We start from the raw sequence: 19,029 nt of genomic DNA on the forward strand, positions 1-19,029 counted from the left end.
ATAAATTGGGGATACGCAACATTTTATATGACCGATGCTTTGAATTTTTTTTTTCTTGATTATTTGGACCGAGTCCTCGCTGTCGCGACTCGGATTAAGTTAATACAGTTAAAGGGCTTTTTGTGATACTCTAACATTTTCTGATAAACTGATTACAATTTTGTGAGTTGTGTTTGGCACATTAATTACTTTATTTGAAGAAAATTATTTAATCCATGCTTAGAGCGGTATTATGCAGGAGTCTGTGTAAACACGTAGTGTACATAGTCATATCATTATACAATTAATATAACCTAACATCAATATTACAAGCGCTTCACTATTTGGTTTTGACCAAAACTGTTCAGAGCGCCATCTATCGCAGCATATTTACAATATCAACTACACTGCTAACGGTAGATGGCGGTGATATCTAAGATGAGATTTTTATATGGAGCCAATGTTGAATTGAACTTTGTGAGAAGAAAAGGGAAATTTATCACAAAAATAACAATTAAAATTGTGTTGTTAGTGAATAATGTTCACTAAACTTAGTTTTACTTTGTGAAAGCGAGACAGAGCATTACATTGTATGTAACGGCGTCTCGTTTTAACAACAGCAGTCTTGCTATAAGAGCTTAGTACAGGCAAATATGCAGCAACCCTTTGACGACAATTCGAAGAAGATTTTGTCATAGGGTGGATCGGGGCCGCGGATAAAATTATAATTCGGTTTGGACTCTGATGGCTGTTATCGCAAGCCCCGGCAATTTGTCATTTATGAGATTGTTGACTAAAGTCGATCTGCTTGAGTCCATATAAGCGCTTTGTATAGGGACATATCTGATCTATTTAAAACAGTATTAATTGTAATATTTAGCATAAAATTGTTTAGCTCTGTATGTTGGGTTATGTTGTAACTGATGAGCAGTTGCAATATAACTCAAAAGGGGTTGACGACTAGGTATAAAAAGTAAAATATTTTTATTCCGTCAGATAGATAATAAAACAATATTAGATATGGATTTTGGCTGTATCTAAACAATACTAAAATAAACTTTAAAGAGGGCTACGGGCACGCGCTAGGGAGGATATTTATGACGAAATGATTTGGCAAAATTTACATTGAAATGTCATCACGCGTAAGTTCGACGCTCTATTCACAACATTTTATATTAATTACGAGACGAAAATAAATATCCATTATAATTAATTATCTATCTGACGTTCACGTTAGCAGTCCCCAGTGGGTACGGGCGCGGCTAGCGCAGCGAGCGCGCGCGGCGGCGGGCGCGCCATCAGCTGCGGCGCTTGGCGTCGCCCCCGCACAGCGCCGCGCCCCCCGCGCCCCCCGCGCCCCCCGCGCCCCCCGCCGCGCCCCCCGCGCCCCCCTCACCTGCCACCTCGCCGCCCGCTGAGGGAGTCCCGCCCAGCAACATCTTCAGCGCGCCCGTGCACATCAGGTAGAACCAGTACAGTTGCGGGAGTAGGAGGATGCAGATGGAGATCTTGCAGCCCGTTGGGAGAGATTTTACTGCCTGGAATATGAAGTAATTAAATTATGAGTATGTTGCTATCTGTTAACGATATCTTATATGAATGCTCAACCCTTCCATATATGAGATCTGTGACCAGGGGTTGAACATATTATTACAATATTTGTTCCACTTTAAGCTGAATTTTCCTTGTAAACAACGCGCTAGTTTAAAATCCCTTAGAATATTAACTTGATTTAATTCATTCTTTTACATATTTCACTTGACAATAATCAAGAAAACGACACTTAAGAGCAACATTTCACAAAGATCTTTCCTTCACACGACTGCGTCTGCTTTTATAGTAACCAAACCAAAAATTCCAACTTACATCTATATAGGAGCTCCCGATGACCTTGCTGTACAGGTAGCACACGTAGGGCAGACTGATGACACGACACACGAAGAACGTGGCCAGCATCAGCAGCCCGTTGATGAGGTACAGGCGCGAGGACTTGAGCTTCAGCCGCGACAGGATGCCGCGAGCTGATACGAAGGGAGTGGAGAGCTCCATCAGGTAGACGAAGCCGAAGGTGCAGTCACCCAGGTCGCCGCGGAGGTACTGACGAGGTGGAGAGAAGACTGTTGATGTACTTTATACATATATTCCTAAATCCTATGGAGATTTTGGGCTTCTCGCGAAAAAACGGGGACCTGAGTTTACACGGTACCTAGATTATGAACTACTAGATTGGTTGGTGACGATCTTTAACCTGATTCTGCATCAATATAAAAATAAAAAATGGCTCCCGACGTTTGAAAAAACGAAACTGTTTGTCCTATTGGGTATAGGACAAAAATTTTATTCATTCAGATTCAGATTCACAAGTGCATCTTTTTTTTCATTCTCGTAATTTGAGTGTTTGTAGGACTATCCTCAACAGAAGGGTTATAAGTCAAGTGCGACCTTGACGCCGAAATGAATAGCAGAATTGGTGCTGCAGCTGCTGCTTTCGGCAAACTCGATAAGAAGGTCTTCAGTTCCCATGACTTAAAGCTATCCACAAAGGTCTCTGTTTATATGGCAGTTGTGTTGCCTTGCCTACTTTACTCAGCGGAAACATGGACGCTTTTGTACCGACGCCACATCAGACAACTAGACCGCTTCCACATCAAATGTCTGCGCAAAATATTAAATATCCGCTGGTCTGATCGTGTGCGTAATACAGATGTGTTGAGGAGGGCCAAGGTAGGTGGCATTGAGGCATACCTTATGAGGAGACAGCTGCGTTGGTGCGGACATGTATTCCGCATGCCGGATACTAGGGTAGCCAAGCGCATCCTCTACTCTGAATTGCAAGAGGGCAAGCGAAAATGTGGCGGTCAACTGCTGACACATGAAAAGCTGTTCCATAGATCCGTCTCAGTGGGAGAAACTAGCATCCAACCGCAGAGACTGGAGAGGCCGCGTAAAAGCCAATGTCTATGACTTTGAAGCCCGTCGGCTTTCTGAGCTGGATGCCAAACGAGATGAGTTGAAAGCTCGACCACCCGTAGCTATCAACTACAACTTTTTGGCTGGTACCCTGACATGCCCGCAGTGTGCGCGGACTTTTACGCACAAAATTGGTTACTCCAGCCACATGAGAGCACACGCACGCCAATAGAGTCGAAGCAGTCGCCGTTACCGAAATCGGTGTGGAAGAGATTATTCTTATTATATTTCAAACGTCGCGAGCCATTTTTTTTTAACTGTAAATATTAATTCAGGACCAGGTTAAAGATATCCCTTATCTACCGTGCCGTTAAACCAAACTGACCACAACTGTCAGCTACATACGGGTATTTCAAAGAGCTGGGAAACCAGCCTTCAAATGTTATTTATGAAGACTTACCACGATGACTAGGAACCCAAAGCCGCCTATGAAGAGATGGTGCATGAGTATGACGGGCTCGTGCTTGCAGTACGCCAGGAACGACGTGTCCGGCTTCTTGACGCTCGCGCCGTCGCCGGACGACAGCTGAGTCGAGCCGTTCTTGAACGGACGACGCTTGCTGTACATCTTCAGGTGCACCTGGGTATACAGATGGTATTTAAAAGGAGGTTTTATATAAATATGGAGTTCAATCTCCTACTCCCCAGGGCTCTACAGAGGATCCGATATAAAATTAAACTCACAAATCTTATGTAATAACAATTTCAAATGTTCCATGGAGCTAATTAATTAACAGAAAATTTACCTCAACACAATATTTTTTGGATTGTATTGCAAAGCGTGTTCTGAACAGAATCTGCCACTAAAACAAGCTTATAGTATTTTACCATCCTCACCTAGAATATTTTGCATACCCTACTCTACCCCCCAGTTTCCAGCCTAATCCCCCTCACTCAACATAACGCAATCAAAATTGAACGTTAATTCCATCACAAGAGAATTGAACTCACAATATACATGCTCCATATATCGTAGAAAAAGTATGCGGCTCCGAACCAGGCGTATGCTTCGGACATGTAGTGCGAGGTGCGCATGAAATCGCGCGTGCACGACCACAGACACACTATGGCGCCCGTCACGCACGAGAACGCTGCTTGGACGGCTGACACGAACCTGGGCAGATAATATTTAGCCTTATTTCTGTGCTACTAAGACTCTAGACCGACGGACCGTATATCAACTGCAATCTTACCGCACATTGCAGTAAAACCAGCACTTTGGTTTGCAATCAAGTCAACTGCAATTTGTAGTTGGATTGCAGATGAAATGCGATTATTTTAGATTTCAGGTTTGCGATGGACGCATACCATAGAACTCGGATCTTGATCACACAAGATTAAACCGAGATAAAAGGGAAGTCTTCACCCACTTAAGTTATAAAATAATTTAATAGCCGTCATTCGTTTATATTTCCTTAACGATTTACCTGAGAAATTCGGACTGTATGAAGCGATTCTGTTGATTTATTTTGCATTTAAAGTGATATAGCTGTAATTTGCTCCCATAAAGCAAATTTCAGTAAGTTTGGCTCAATATTTTTTAGAAATCGGTTGTATATTCTTGCTGTTACAATACAAATATCCCTTTTTTACCACATCGATCAACAGGAATATCGTGTCTCCTATATTATATACATACTTGTTAGTGATATCCAGTACATCACCGCAGCTGAGCCTGAACTTGTTCCGGTAGCGGTGCCCGAGGCCGGTGTACAGCGCCGTCATGTTCAGGATCTCGGACAGCGACATGAAGTATATGAAGCCGAGCAGGGTGAGCGCACTGCCGCGTTTTGAGGTTATTCTGGAAAATTATATACAATAACAAATATAATAATAATAATGGGCTACTCGTTGCGGAGAGGAAGCCAGGTAATCTCCCACTTGTTGTACATGGATGACCTGAAATTGTTTGCTTCCAACAAGTTGCAACTGATGAAGTTACTGAAGATTACTGAAAGCTTCAGTAATTCCATCAGAATGGAATTTGGTGTTGACAAATGTGCAGTCATGCATGTAAAACGAGGTGGGATTGTAGAATCCCAGGGCATACAGCTCTCGGATTCTATAAACCTGAGGTCCCTCTCCTCAACGGAAACCTACAAATACTTGGGTATGTCAGAGGCGTTAGGCATTAATGTTGCTGACATGAAACAATCGTTACAGACACGTTTCTTTGGCCGCCTGAATAAGGTACTAAAAAGTTCCTTGTCGGGCGGTAACAAGGTGCATGCCTTTAATGGTTGGGTCATGCCAGTGATAATGTACTCCTTTGGCATACTCAAGTGGACACAGACCGAACTGGACGCCTTGGATAGAAGAGTCCGCACACTGCTCACCGCAAATCGAATGCACCACCCGCGATCATCGGTAATGAGGTTATATATCCCGCGAAAGTGTGGGGGTCGTGGCTTCCTAAATGCCAAGACCCTCCATAATCGCGAGGTATGTAACCTCAGGGAGTATTTCCTCCGAGTGAACGTGGGGATGCACCGAGATGTGGTGGCAGTGGGCAGTGGCAATGAGGCCTTCACTCCGCTCTCTCTAGGTAAAGAGAACTGGCACAAACCTGTCGTAATGAGCGTCAAAGACCGCAAAGATGTATGGCAAAGCAAGGAGCTACACGGACGCTATTATCGGACCCTTCACGGGGCCGATGTAGATTTCTTAGCGTCCGTGGCCTGGCTACGCTTCGGAGATCTCTTTGGAGAAACCGAAGGGTTTGTATGTGCAATTATGGATGAAGTTATCATGACGAATAACTACCGAAAATATATAAATAAGGATGGTGTTTGGATGGAAGTTGACATCTGTCGGGCATGTCACTCCTCCGGTGAATCCTTGAGACATATAGTTTCGGGATGTTCTCGTCTTGCTAACGGTGAATACTTGCACAGACATAACCAAGTGGCCAGGATTATCCATCAGCAGCTTGCTCTGAAGTACAAACTTGTGGAATCTGAGGTGCCGTACTATAAGTATGTGCCCGACCCAGTTCTCGAAAGTGGTCATATCACACTGTACTGGGATCGGTCTATCATCACTGACAGGACTATTGTTGCCAATAAGCCTGATATAGTGGTGATCGACCGATCAGAGCGTCGGACAATGATTGTTGATATCACCATCCCCCATGACGAGAACCTCGTGAAAGCAGAAAAAGAAAAACAATTGAAATATTTGGATTTAGCTCACGAGGTTGTCGACTTGTGGGAGGTGGACTCGGCAATCATTGTCCCGATAGTCGTAAGTGCCAATGGCTTAATAGCCAAGAGCCTCGATCAACATCTTCGGAGGCTCTCGTTGGGCGTCTGGGTCAAGGGTTTGATTCAGAAAGCGGTACTTCTGGACACGGCGCGCATCGTGAGGAGGTTCCTCTCTCTGGAGCCCTGACCACCGGCAGCTTGGGCCCTGTTCCCGTTGCCGGTTGGACACTATTTTTTATATTTTTAAATATATGTTGTTTTTTTTATATGCCTATATTTAAAAATGTAATTTATATGTTTTTTAATTTAAATAAAGATAATAATAATAATGTCCTGATGAATTTGGTAGCTAGTGTCTAAGCTTGGTAATAGGCGCAGGACATAATATTATAGTGCTTAAGTGTGAGTGCAAAGACATGTGCCCTCTCCGTACCCTTTAATTCGACACGACTGCAGACAGGTCAGGCACAGGATCCACATTTTCATTTGCTTACCGAAGGACAGAAGCTATGGTACTTTTTTTTTAAGTAATGCGACGTTGATATCGGAGTCGAGACCTTCGACGACATCACGCTCGACTCTATTCCATTCAACTCCTTCGTAAAGATGGTACCATTAAACAATAAGTAGAACTGTGAGAAACACAATCTCTACGCATAAAAACTTTTTTAATTTAACCTTACGTTGGCACAAGGTTAAAACAATAAAAGGACACACAGTGGCATTACGAGATCAATTTGGACAACGGAGATCAGATAATCTCATCATAAGGTACTAAATTAGGCTCATTTCTTGGACAACTTTCACACAGCTGTCTGGTCTCAAACTAAGCAAAGCTTTTATTATGAGTACCAATAAACATACTTTTACATGTTTTTAAAGACTTTCATAGGAATCAAATCCACGACTTTCGGTATATCAATCAGAGCCACTAACCATTAGTCCAACAGGCCAATCAAATTGGTTCGAAAATTATACCAAAAAGTGTTAAAAGAGCTGCGAATCTGAGCAAATATTGACGTGCGACGATGCGTGTCAAGGCTACTCGACCATCGACCTATATAGGGATCGTCAGTGTTTTCATTAGTGTTAATTATTCGTCAGAAAAATTATCAGCTACCAAAATTCCTCAAGTTAAAAAAAGTTGTGTTGAGTATGCTCAATCGTAGGTATGTTAATGCAGGAGTGACATGAATGCTCCTGAAACACCCTGCGACAAAAATTCTTCAGGGCGGGCGTCGTTATGACGCCTGAAAGATGGAAAACTGCAAGCATGCAGTTACTGTGGCAAACAAGGATGTAGAGATAAGCTCAACGAAAACTGATTTAACTTCGCGAGATCGTGATGCGGACTTAGCGAAAGTACGATAAGATTTAGCTGATATGTGAGCTAAGAGAACTGCAGACACCCAACATAGCTATCGTCCCTGGTACGAAAAACTTTTCAAATTATTTTGACTGCTATCTAGAGCGTACTAGTTTAAAATAAAGGAGTTTCAAATGCGCTAGAGATATGGAAATAAAATACCCCACTTTTATTTAAGAAGCGCTTCTGCGTAGCACGTAAATTCAAGCATCAGCAAAAACCTGTCCCAATATTTAATGCGGTATTATCACCAGTTTCTACATACATTAATGTATTTAAACACGAATTTAAAGTGATGATGAATCGTACAATAAAAAGAAAGAGAATTAATTTCCCTCTATTTTAAGTCAATATCCATGATAATAAAACCAGTTTCAGAGTAGAAAGAAATGAAGTAACAAAAGACGGCATAAGCATATCACGTCATGAGAGTTAGGGTTAATTTTCTTCATCAAACAATACCGACAGAAAAACGTATACTTAACTAACGTATACGAACCATTTCCCTGCCACCACTACTTAAAGGAGTATTATTGCATTACCTACTGGAATCGAAACGGCCCATTCCACCGTTTATAGCGACCGATGTCTCTCACACTCAACATTGTTGCCTATACAGATCCTGATAGCCATCCAGATTATAATAGCTTGCTCGTTTTTTTTCATTTTTAAAATGAATGAGCTATCAACCCCGGTGCTGTGGTGAGACCGCAATTAATGAAGCAGGACAGTCATGCCAAAAGACAGTTAACCACTCTAGAAAACCAGGACATCGAACATCTGACCTAACGTTTTAATTTCATTAACTTGCACCTACTATCTGCCATTACCTAAATTGCGTTAAATATTTATCAAGTCTTGGCAATGGGAAAACCGTTCTTATCCAGTTAACATAGGGTTTATATTCCATAGTAGTTAAGTCCTCACATTTATTACTGTTTGATAATGACGTTTTGACATAATTACGACACGTGCGCGATGAACTGAAAAACTATTGGAGTATGTAAAACAACGAGTTTCATTTGTATTGATGTGGATGTGTTTGGAAAAAGGTTCGTCTGATGCTACTAACCAGTTATAAAAAAGAGTATTATCTGGTAACTAGCTCTAATACAAGTCTTTTGTCAGTTCTTTTTTTCTGTGTGAGATCCCAGTACTGGGCAAAGACCTCCCCCTTTTTGATCTAGAAATACCTATGTACTGTTCATATGACTAGAACATCATACTTGCCAATTCTACCCCATAGAATTGATCATTTGGGATCGTAGACAAGACTTAGTAGATATGTACCAATATTCATAAAGTGTCTTTTTTAGGCATACGGGAAAAAAAATCTTTTGAAAGAACTCATTACAGCACTCTGTAGAAGTAAAACTTTTCACTGCCACTGCTTGAAATATAGGTCATAAAAATGATACAACTCTTGTGTCATACAGCATGGTCAATCAACGTAAGTAAGGTCATCTTATACCGAGGCATCTTTATATAAAAGCTGAATAGGAATTAAATCTGGACACATCCCAAAAAGACTCGATACGAAGATTAACTACATTCGGCTGACGTAATATGTATACTACCTTCGAGATCTCATCTGTTTTAAGTAAGCTCAAGCTATACATTAGAAAAAAGAAGTTCTAGAACTTTAGTAAAATATTATTGCAGACTAGCTGTTGCCTGCGCAGGAATCTGGAATCTGGCAGATCTGGAAGGCCACCGTTATCCTCCTTTATTTTTTATTTTTTTTATTAATTATTAGAACCCTCTCGAGGACCTTAAAGAACATAAAAAAAGCCAAAATGGTTCATCCATTCTTGAAATATATGCAAACCAACTTTTATTCTTATTTAGATAGATGTAGAAGGGAGACGCCAAAGTACGAGGTACGTGGCGGAAGACCCTCTGGATGTAAAGATTAGGGATTCTGACTCACTTCTGGCTTGGTAACTTGATCGTGACGCATCTATATGCATTATGCTGAATTCAAACGTTACTCATCAAACCACAATTGAATGAAGCATTGTTCTGAATATTTTTGGAGCTCTTTTCATAATTTTGATATGTAAAATTCGTTTATAATAAGAAGACTTGAGGCCCGTCGCGAGATCATGATTTTGGAATCCGATGATTACTAAACTAGTCAGCCGATAAATAGGCGCTAATAAATCATTCTAAAATAATTGAAAAAATCGTTTATTCATTTCACCAAACGTATTTACGAGTATGTTTCTTTAATTGAAGCATAGTTAAGTAACACCACGTGACTAAAGAGCAGGAAATTTACAAACAATTAAACAGTACACTAAGGTCGCGCGAAACAGTCGCATGGCAGTGACCCCACTGACCCACACCTCACACGATATTATATAACTTCCTGGGTATTATTTACACAGATATAACACTCAAGTTATATCATATTGCGCAATGATAGACTGCAGTGAAGTGAGTACTGCAAGGCCAATCAGCGGATAGATGGGGACGGCTGACCTATTTCTACGATCATACATCACGTTGCAACGAATTCAGGACAAGAGACATTTAAATTTAATTCAACGTCCTTGTGAAGTAATCCTACCAAACTATCATAAAATATATAAATATCCTTAAGACGCAGAGATAAACGGAGATATTGTACTTATTGCATTGTAACTAATTTCCGAATCACGATTAAATCAGTGAACCGATTTTAATGGGAGATGACAAAGATAGGTTGACGGAACATTAAGTGGAAATAATTTATTTAATCTGTGTCTCTTTATTTTCACGGGATAAATTGAGATAACACGGGCTAATTTTCACGGGGAGACAGGTCCATATTGCAGAGGCGTTGTTGACAACTTTTATCTATATAATGTGTTGTGGTATCTTATTCTTATGGTATATACGATACCTGTTTCCCTGATGATTTGTCTAGCTGGAAAAATGTGATAAATATTTAAACCAGGTTAAAGATTTGCATTAAACAATATCAAATAATCTTACTTGAATGGGTCGGATTTATGTAAAGGGGATTGAACCTATGACTATTAAGCAGCAGTCTAGACGAACTGAAGGCCGTAAAGAATAAACAAACGCTGTTTATTCATGCAACCTATTAGTAAGCGCTGACAACTTGTCAAGACTATCTCAACAGCAGACAGACAAATTGGGAACGGCCTCGGTACGAGTGGACCCTTACGTCTTAGTACGCTAGACCTGTACCATGGACTCATGAAGCGAGATACTGCTATATGGAACATAGTATGCCGTCTCGTTTCATCAAAGGCCACAGCTGTGTTTTAAAACCTTATAGTACTCTTATAAGTCGTCGTTAGCTCTTGGGTTGCGAGGTTAGACTTGTTATATTGATCAAAGACCTTTTTACATTTTTTGAGGACTAAGTACAAGTTAACGGAGGTCAAGTTGTCGTCCGAGGTCGGATACATTTCGAGAGGAGTGGACCAACAAGAGGGGATCAGGCCGAGGCTCTTAAATAAGATGACAAGTACTCAGTAACCTCAGTAAATAGAGATGTATGATGAGTAGACAAATTATGATGATTGAGAGTGCTATAAATAGTTTCACTTAGAGCTAACCTTGGTTAATTAGCTAAGTCATTACGAGACAGCAGTAAAATGGACTTTCTTAAGTAACAGACTATACTATAATAGCATTTTAAAACCTTAACTAGAAGTCCTCCAGGGCCTTTTCTAATTTAATTTTCACATAGGCTGTGCGATAAGATATGATAGAGTCGCAACATCAATTTTTGTGTTCCCTGTGTTCCCATGCTGTCTTTGTCTAGTCAAATTAAATACGAAAACGTCACGTAAAAAAGTACGAGTATCAAAATCAAAAGCTCCTATTTCAACCTTTTTTTACTTTAAAAACCAAAATGCCATTCCTACGGAGAGGACAAAACACTTCATAACGTCATCGTTGTTGAGTACATTCGTTAAATGTATGTTTAGCTAATTAAAGTAATGTATATACTCACTTGTCTTCGGGATTGAGCGACACGACGAGGTTGATGGCGGTGGCCAGCGCGACGCCGTTCAGGATGATCACGATCGGCATGATCACGCGGTGATCGCGGATCACCGGCTGTAACAAGCACATACATACGTCTTCACATTTGAATGATGATGTTGCTTGTATAAGGTACATTCAAAATTAAATTATGCTTTTAGCTATAAAATATATTGCAGTGTTTGCTTTTAAACTTGGTTGCCGTCTGTAAATGTTTAGGAGACTTTGGGAGATCATAATTTGCTCAGTTCTTAAGTAAGGGCTATACAAAATTAATACAAGATTTTACGATAGGTAAGCAGCGAGGGATGTCTTCAAATGGCATGAAAAATCTATTATTTCTGTTTATAAAACATTTATATTATAATGGACGTGTTTAAGACTAGATTAATTCTGTTCTTCGCTTCGCCTTGTGGAAATGCAGCCTTAAAGCAAGGCTATTTCCCGAGCTTAATACATCCGATCAAGATGATTTATGTATAGAAGGTGCCAAGTCCGATATAAAGCCGCGAGAGATGGAGGCTTCGCAGATAAAAGATTGATAGCCAGACGCGGTGCCAAGTTTTATGCAAGTTGCATTAATCATACTTCAAGGATTTCCTTACCGCAGGCTACATGGTATATTTTTACATGCATTTTATCACTAAATATTTATAAATATTTGCTTAATAACATTCTATTTGACGACAGTAACGAGTTTTGGAATAAAGCCACCTCACATTAAGGTGTTGTGGCGCAAATGGAGGGGGGGGGGCTATGTCCAGCGAGGAACATCGATAAGCTAAATTGATTGATTGACTGAAATTAGGAAGTAAATAAAGAAAAAGACGCCTCGAGGTCTAGGAGATGGGTGGACTAACTCGATTCCTTCTCGCAAGATCCAGGCAGTTTTTAGCACCTCCTAGACCTCTGCACTGGGCAGGTAATAATAATACAATAACGTTTTAATTGGTTCCTTAAAGCACTTAATGGAAATTAATAATAGAATTAATCATTTTTTCGTGCATTACCATCAAAGAATGATATTTTATTTAACAGCGCGAAGTCACGCTAATTTAAATCGGGAAATGAGCGAACGAAACTTGAGGACAGTAATCTGAATATTATGAATCTTTGTTGAATTAATATTTTTCTAGTCTAGACTTAAGCAATTATTATAACTTTTAATGTAACTAACACTAACTTTTTCGTAACATCGTAAGTAAAATTCGAGTGGATATCAATTTTTTTAAATTAGCGATTTACTGCGATAGTCTAATGAGCCAAATGTATATCAAAAATCTAATCGAACATTCAAAATAAATTATTATAATAGTCATATTCAACACTTTTTATAAAAATCATTCTGATGAGGCATGTCACCTAACAATGCCATATAGTATAAACGAATTAGTTATTTAAAAAAATCTAGGTCTGATTGTCTTCGACCTCCAAAAAAACTAACTGGCATATATCATTTATTACTCAACACTTGCCAAATACCATGAAGTTACTTAACCTACGTCAAATTCTGCATAACCAAAAGTGAAACTTGCTTTCAATTCGCAATTGTGACGTGTCTGACACCCACGGACCCACCAGCCATAACATGAAGGAGGGAGGGATGACTCACACTGATTGAACCATCAAATGCCTTACAACTGCCGCTTCGAGTAAAAATGTCGGGACAGTAGAACGAGATGGCGCAATACAAGCTAAAGAGCGGCGTCCCTTTCCAACACTTGTGGAGCTTGGTATAAGACGTGGTAGTAGGCATCTGAGCAAATGTCGTACCGTAGTGTATATTACTGTACATTAAACAATCATCGTACTCGCATTCAAGTTAATTTATTCCACATGAGAAACAATTTTGATTGATTTGTTGAACGTTCTGGATGTGTCCGGCTTGCGCTAGCTACCGAGAATATTAAAACATCCGTAGTTGGTGTATAGAAGTTTTGTTACGTATTGCATCGAAGTGCTAATCAAGGATAGGCTATAATTAATTTGTCTTTAAACCGCTTCTTAATAGCAAATAGACAAGAATGTAGTACTTGATTAATGAATCAGCAAATCACAGAGATAAGAATCTAATAAGCCTAGGTGAATCGATTAAAAAACGAATGTACGAGAAAACACAGCCAAATATAGAGCACAAATGTATCAAGCAAGCATGATCGTATCTCGCTAGCTGTGCCGTCCTTCAATAAAAAGAACATAATAATTACTGACCTAATAGCCAAGTCCAATATGAACCTATTCGCAAGGTCAGGAGATAACAAAAGAACGATCATAAACGCAAACATCAGACGATCGGAGTGAATCACCTGCATAAATACCACTTACGGAACGAAATTACATAAACAATTGTAAAAGCCTGTTTTTAACGAAGAACTCTATAAAGACTTTTTCTAGATTATATGTAGTTCTAAAATCTTATGAGTTTATCTTTAACATAAATGTTATCGAAAAAACTTTTTGTCGTTAGGAGAACCGTTTACAAACTCCCATATTGTTGAAAATACTTAAGAGAAGTTGATTTATTTCGAGAGAAACCTGATTACCTATTTTTGAACGTTCATAATAGAAAACTGAGAATGCAAGATTAGAAATTAGCGTTTCTATGATTTATTTATTTATTAGAAAAATTGAGAGAGAATCAGCAAAAAAAAATACAAACTATAAAACATAAAATAAGCATCGTCATATGGACTAACTGAAAAGTATGACGCGGAAGACTTAGGTCGGTGAGACTAGATGCTGACCTAAATATATTATTTTAGTGACAGTTAAAGATGCTATACAAAAAAATAAGAACTCTCCCTTGACTTTTCCAATTTATACTATTACATCCACTTCTAAACTTGGCTCTGAATATATTCCAGAAATCCGGATGTTCGATTTCGATAGATAAATATTTAGATGACCTACTGAAATGTGCTCTAAATTGCAGGTGAAATATTCGTCCGGGTGGTGAATTCTCTTTGAATCTTAACATATTTCAAAGCGAGTTAATACAGTAAATATTTCGGCTGCCATTCATTTGTCTTGTATTGCAACGTATTAGCCTACATCTTATCACTGAGATAAGAGGCTGCGTAATACATTACTCTCATTTTTATGCGAATGTTTGTTTACGTTATCAGTTAGCTGAGGCCGGCTTTATCTCGAGCGTGTAGATGCTGCGTTTTGCAGTGAATTGAAGGGTGATATGCGGTATGTATATTGTTCCAAAATGTCAATTCTGTAACACGAAAATCTGAAAATATTTGAGGATGCCTAAGTTTGGGACTATTCTGATAGAGAGAAGAAATAATTATGGATCGTCGCATAAAACTACAGCTGTTTGAGAAACTTCTAGTGGATATTAAACAAATTAATCTTGTTTCACTGATTTCCCGAAAATTATTATGCAAATAAAATGATTTTTTCATAGTCAACACAAGTTAATTGACACCTCCAATCTATTGAAATAGAAAGTCTAAAAGAAGCGTTATTCAGTATGTTGTAATATAACGATGACCTTAACATAAGGCCTCTAATGAGTATAAATATAGTCTCATTCCTATCTAGATGTACTTCAGACCGTACTTATTTTAGTCCAATGTACAAGCTACTTGACGTAATTATAACTTACAAGTTCTTTACCAGTGTTATTACGTCATATTTGTTTATTTAGAAAACCTGATTCACAATGATTCCGTAATCGTTTTCTCAGCGCTCGTGTGACCTAGCATCATTTATCTTGATATTATAATTATATAACATGTTAATACATCGATACCACTAGCTTTACCAACTTAATTTTCGTATTTAGGAGTAAGACCAAGTTCGGAAATAACTTGTGTCAGTATTTCCAACCCAAGGATTTTTTTCAAGTATTTAAAGGTTTTCTAACGTTTGATGAGCCAAAGCATGTATTGTGTTCTGCGCTAGTCTCAGGGCTTCCACTGAAATAAGAATAAGAGATTCCACAAAATAGAGAAGAGAAGCGAAACGGCGCACAGCAAGTGTATTTTTAAAGCTTAAGAAGTGGTTACAGGCGATATTTTTATGTCAATGGAATAGAAACCATTGACATACAAGAAGAATACGATAGCAGTAAAAACGTTGCACTGCCAAAGCTGACCTGTTCAAAATCCTCTATCTTTGCGTACTATAATAATATGTACATTATAATGATCCAGATAGACGATGTGGCTAGCATTTCCTGCTTTGTATTGCAATCTTATAATTATAAAAAATAACGCAAATATATGACCTTGTTTTGGAGTGTCAAAAATATCGCAATTCGATCTCAATATTAAGAAACAATAAACGTATCTGGTTGTTTGTTTGGTTAAGCTTATCTACATTATTAAATAGATAAAGGTAATGTATTAAGATTATTCTTGTATATTTTTCTCAATCTGGGGTACCCACTGCCACGTTATTTTAAAGTACGATTCGTGAAGTTGTTAAAGCGAGATGACGCGCTTTGCCATATATTGCCGTCACTGTTCTTTCCAGAGGGGTTGGATAGTAATTACTGTAATTAGTATTGAATATGAGACCTTTAACTTTGCTATTCATGTATTTTTGATAGCATTTTGTTTTTATTGAGTTTAAGTTACTTATTTGGTTAAGATAGAGGTGAGAAGAAACGAGTTATGCAACACGCATGCAACTTTAATTAACCCAAAAATTAAACAGACATTAGACTAATGATTTAACCGATTAAGAAACAGGAAACCTAGTTTTGATCGAGAATGTTTGAGACCACAATCACATTCATTTCCGATTAGTTCATAATGAGCCAAAATATAATATCGAACCTAACTTCCGATTTATACCGTGGACAGATACCAAAATTAGGTAATTTACTTTAAATATACAAAATTGTGAAGCATAATGAAAAAATATTTTGCATTACAATTGGACTAAATTGTAATGCGTATCGGTCGGCAATTTATATGAATGTGATCTAAATGTTAATGGATTTGAACAATTTACGCAATACGATGAATGAGACATTAATAGATGGAAGAGACTCTCTGCTATTTTAATATTTAGTACCACATGAAAAAAGTTCTTATGTCATTTTAAAGGGGCCTCGTAATACAACCTCTTTAGAGTCTTAAGGACTGCACTTGTAGAAAGCGGACGCCCTAGAGAGCTGTCGTATTTTCTTTAAGTAGTGATTGATGTTAGGAACCTAGAATATTTTAAAACTAGTAAAATGTTTTCAAATAACGAAAAAATAAGGTATAAACAGTTATTAATTATCACACTACATACATGCCAATAGAGAACATAAGATATTCACTTGGTGTACACTTGAACAACTTCTAAGTTATTTTCTCTACTAGCCATTAGCCCCAGATTTCCGCCAAAAATACATGATATTCATAATATTGGATCTTTCTAAAATGTCATAGGTTTATCTGTCTTCCCTTTATGGGCAGTAGATAATTAACAGGCTGGTATTTTATAATACTTATATACACCGACATACTAGTTCTATCTACATTTATCAATATATACTCCAAATGTTTACATTAAGTATATTTAAGTACATTACAACTATAAAATTGAGATGTATCAACTTATCAGTGGACTCAAAAACTGGGTAAGTAGGTATTCAGATAAGTGCTGTTATGCACATGGAAGAAAGATAAGGCAAATTTTATTTAAAACTATGTTTTCTCTTGACATTGCCTGTGTAGGTTGGTTTAAAATCCGAAAACTATGGTAAAGCAAATAAAATATGATGCCGCATAAGTGTGGCTTCTGTGCTAAGACAGAGGTTGATCTATCTCCAAACCAAATTTTATCAATTTCGTCTAAGGAATTGAGGAGTAAGACATGATAAACATACACACAAACTTTTCAGTTTATAGTGTTAGTGTGATATCTTTACTACTTGAGAACGTCTTTTCTTTAACAATATGATAATATGTATAGATGAGTTACTAACATGATCTTGATAATACAACAAGTAAAAGCAATTGCACTAAGTACATAACAAAATCTTATTTGATATGACATGATTAATAATTTCATCACACATCATCGGTTCACAAAATATTGCATTTGAATGTTTAATTCACTATTTTTAATCAAATCTTTGGTAGATATCTAAAACAAATAAGAATTTGTCGGGGAAGGCCGTTTTCTGGTGGTCTAATAGTGAGTGAGCAAGTGAGATCTTCACTTTCCAGTCAAAAATTTTAGAGTAAATGAAGGAAAGAGTCCTGTATCCATAGTAAAATTAGAGCTACATTTAAGACTGAGTCGAGCAGTACCCCTTCAAGAACATTCATTCCAGCAGTCCAAAATTATAAGTCTATAATAAAGGAGTTTTAATGTGACTTTAAACAGACAATAATATATAATACTTAAAAACAGTCATAGCAAATCTTAATAAATAACTTTTTTAATGGTCTGCCATTAATTTTTTTACATAATAAAGTAGCAGTAAACAATACTATGTTTGAGGCATTTTCCCAAGCTACATAGGGGTCAGCTTCCAGTCCATATTATACACCTGACCTTCCAACTGGCCTACGTCACCCATTTTACTGTTTATTTCAGTACCTATAGTAACACTGGGAGTCAACATTAAAATCAAAGATCAAAGCATGACAATAAACAATACTTGTTGTTGTATAATCATGATGTAATAAAAACTGTATGTAATATAAACATGTCATTTTTCTTAGGTAATAATGTTATTCATAGTATGAGGTAAGTATTACTAAATACAAGTGATGACATTGTAACATTACAACACTACTAAATCATTGAAGATGTTATTTTTTCTGATGCTGTTTTTTTTTTTCAGTTTTATAATATTTTACAATGATTTAATCTCGAAAAATTAAAATTTAATTGAAAAATAATAATTTTAACAAAAACAGTATAATGGCCATGTTTGATATTAAACATTACAAGCAAAAAGCAATATTTTATTTTATGTTGAACTTTCTATAGATAAACATTTATTGTCCAGATATAAAATTTAAGCCAAAAAAACAATATTTCAAGGAGCTCTTATTATTTTAAGCAGTGTTTAAATTAACCATGATCTTTACAAGAAAATAGACAGGCAAGAAATTTTTTGTAGACTGCATTTTTTGGGAAAATGCAATTTTCACTCAAAAATATTAATAAAAGAAACCAATTTAAAACATAAAAAATTCGAACTCATGAACCTTACCTTTAGTGGAAAATCCATCATGGTTTTATATAACTATCACCACTCAAAATAAAATCAAGTTAGAACATTTTATGTTGTGCGTAATACAATCCCAAAATAAATAAAATACAATATAATTCGCAATTTTCGGCAATCGCAAATTTCCACGATTGTTCTATTTACTAGAACGACCCGACCACAGATAACTGAAGCTTTATGTCCAAAATCAGATATGTCAAACCGATCCGATTGGAATAGTTGGATTTAGATTTTTTAATCGATTAACTTAAAGAGGACCTCGGTCGTTTCATAAATTATAATACCACATAAAAAATCTTATTGCACTCCTA

General features: G+C 37.6%; 1 protein-coding gene across 1 annotated transcript; it reads right to left on the reverse strand.

Annotated features, from left to right (window-relative positions):
• Window positions 1-753: 753 nt before the first annotated feature.
• LOC113500447 (protein FAM57A) lies at window positions 754-18,972 on the reverse strand. Its single transcript, XM_026881252.1, has 8 exons — window positions 18,701-18,972; window positions 11,492-11,598; window positions 4,589-4,750; window positions 3,901-4,063; window positions 3,350-3,529; window positions 1,846-2,076; window positions 1,358-1,517; window positions 754-827 (listed from the first exon to the last, which is right to left on the reverse strand). Exons 1-8 carry the CDS (start codon window positions 18,719-18,721, stop codon window positions 754-756), a joined length of 1,098 nt encoding a protein of 365 aa, XP_026737053.1. The 5' UTR covers window positions 18,722-18,972.
• Between the last annotated feature and the right edge of the window lie 57 nt (window positions 18,973-19,029).

The sequence above is a fragment of the Trichoplusia ni genome, chromosome 1 (genome assembly GCF_003590095.1).
Source record: "Trichoplusia ni isolate ovarian cell line Hi5 chromosome 1, tn1, whole genome shotgun sequence".
Taxonomy (NCBI): domain Eukaryota; kingdom Metazoa; phylum Arthropoda; class Insecta; order Lepidoptera; family Noctuidae; genus Trichoplusia; species Trichoplusia ni.

Coding starts and splice junctions, on each gene's coding strand:
- LOC113500447 (XM_026881252.1), bottom strand. CDS start 18,721: ATGATGGATTTTCCACTAAAG. Junction 4,751..11,491: donor TCGCTCAATCCCGAAGACAA/GTGAGTATATAC, acceptor ATAATTTTCCAG/AATAACCTCAAAACGCGGCA. Junction 4,064..4,588: donor GTACTGGATATCACTAACAA/GTATGTATATAA, acceptor TTATCTGCCCAG/GTTCGTGTCAGCCGTCCAAG.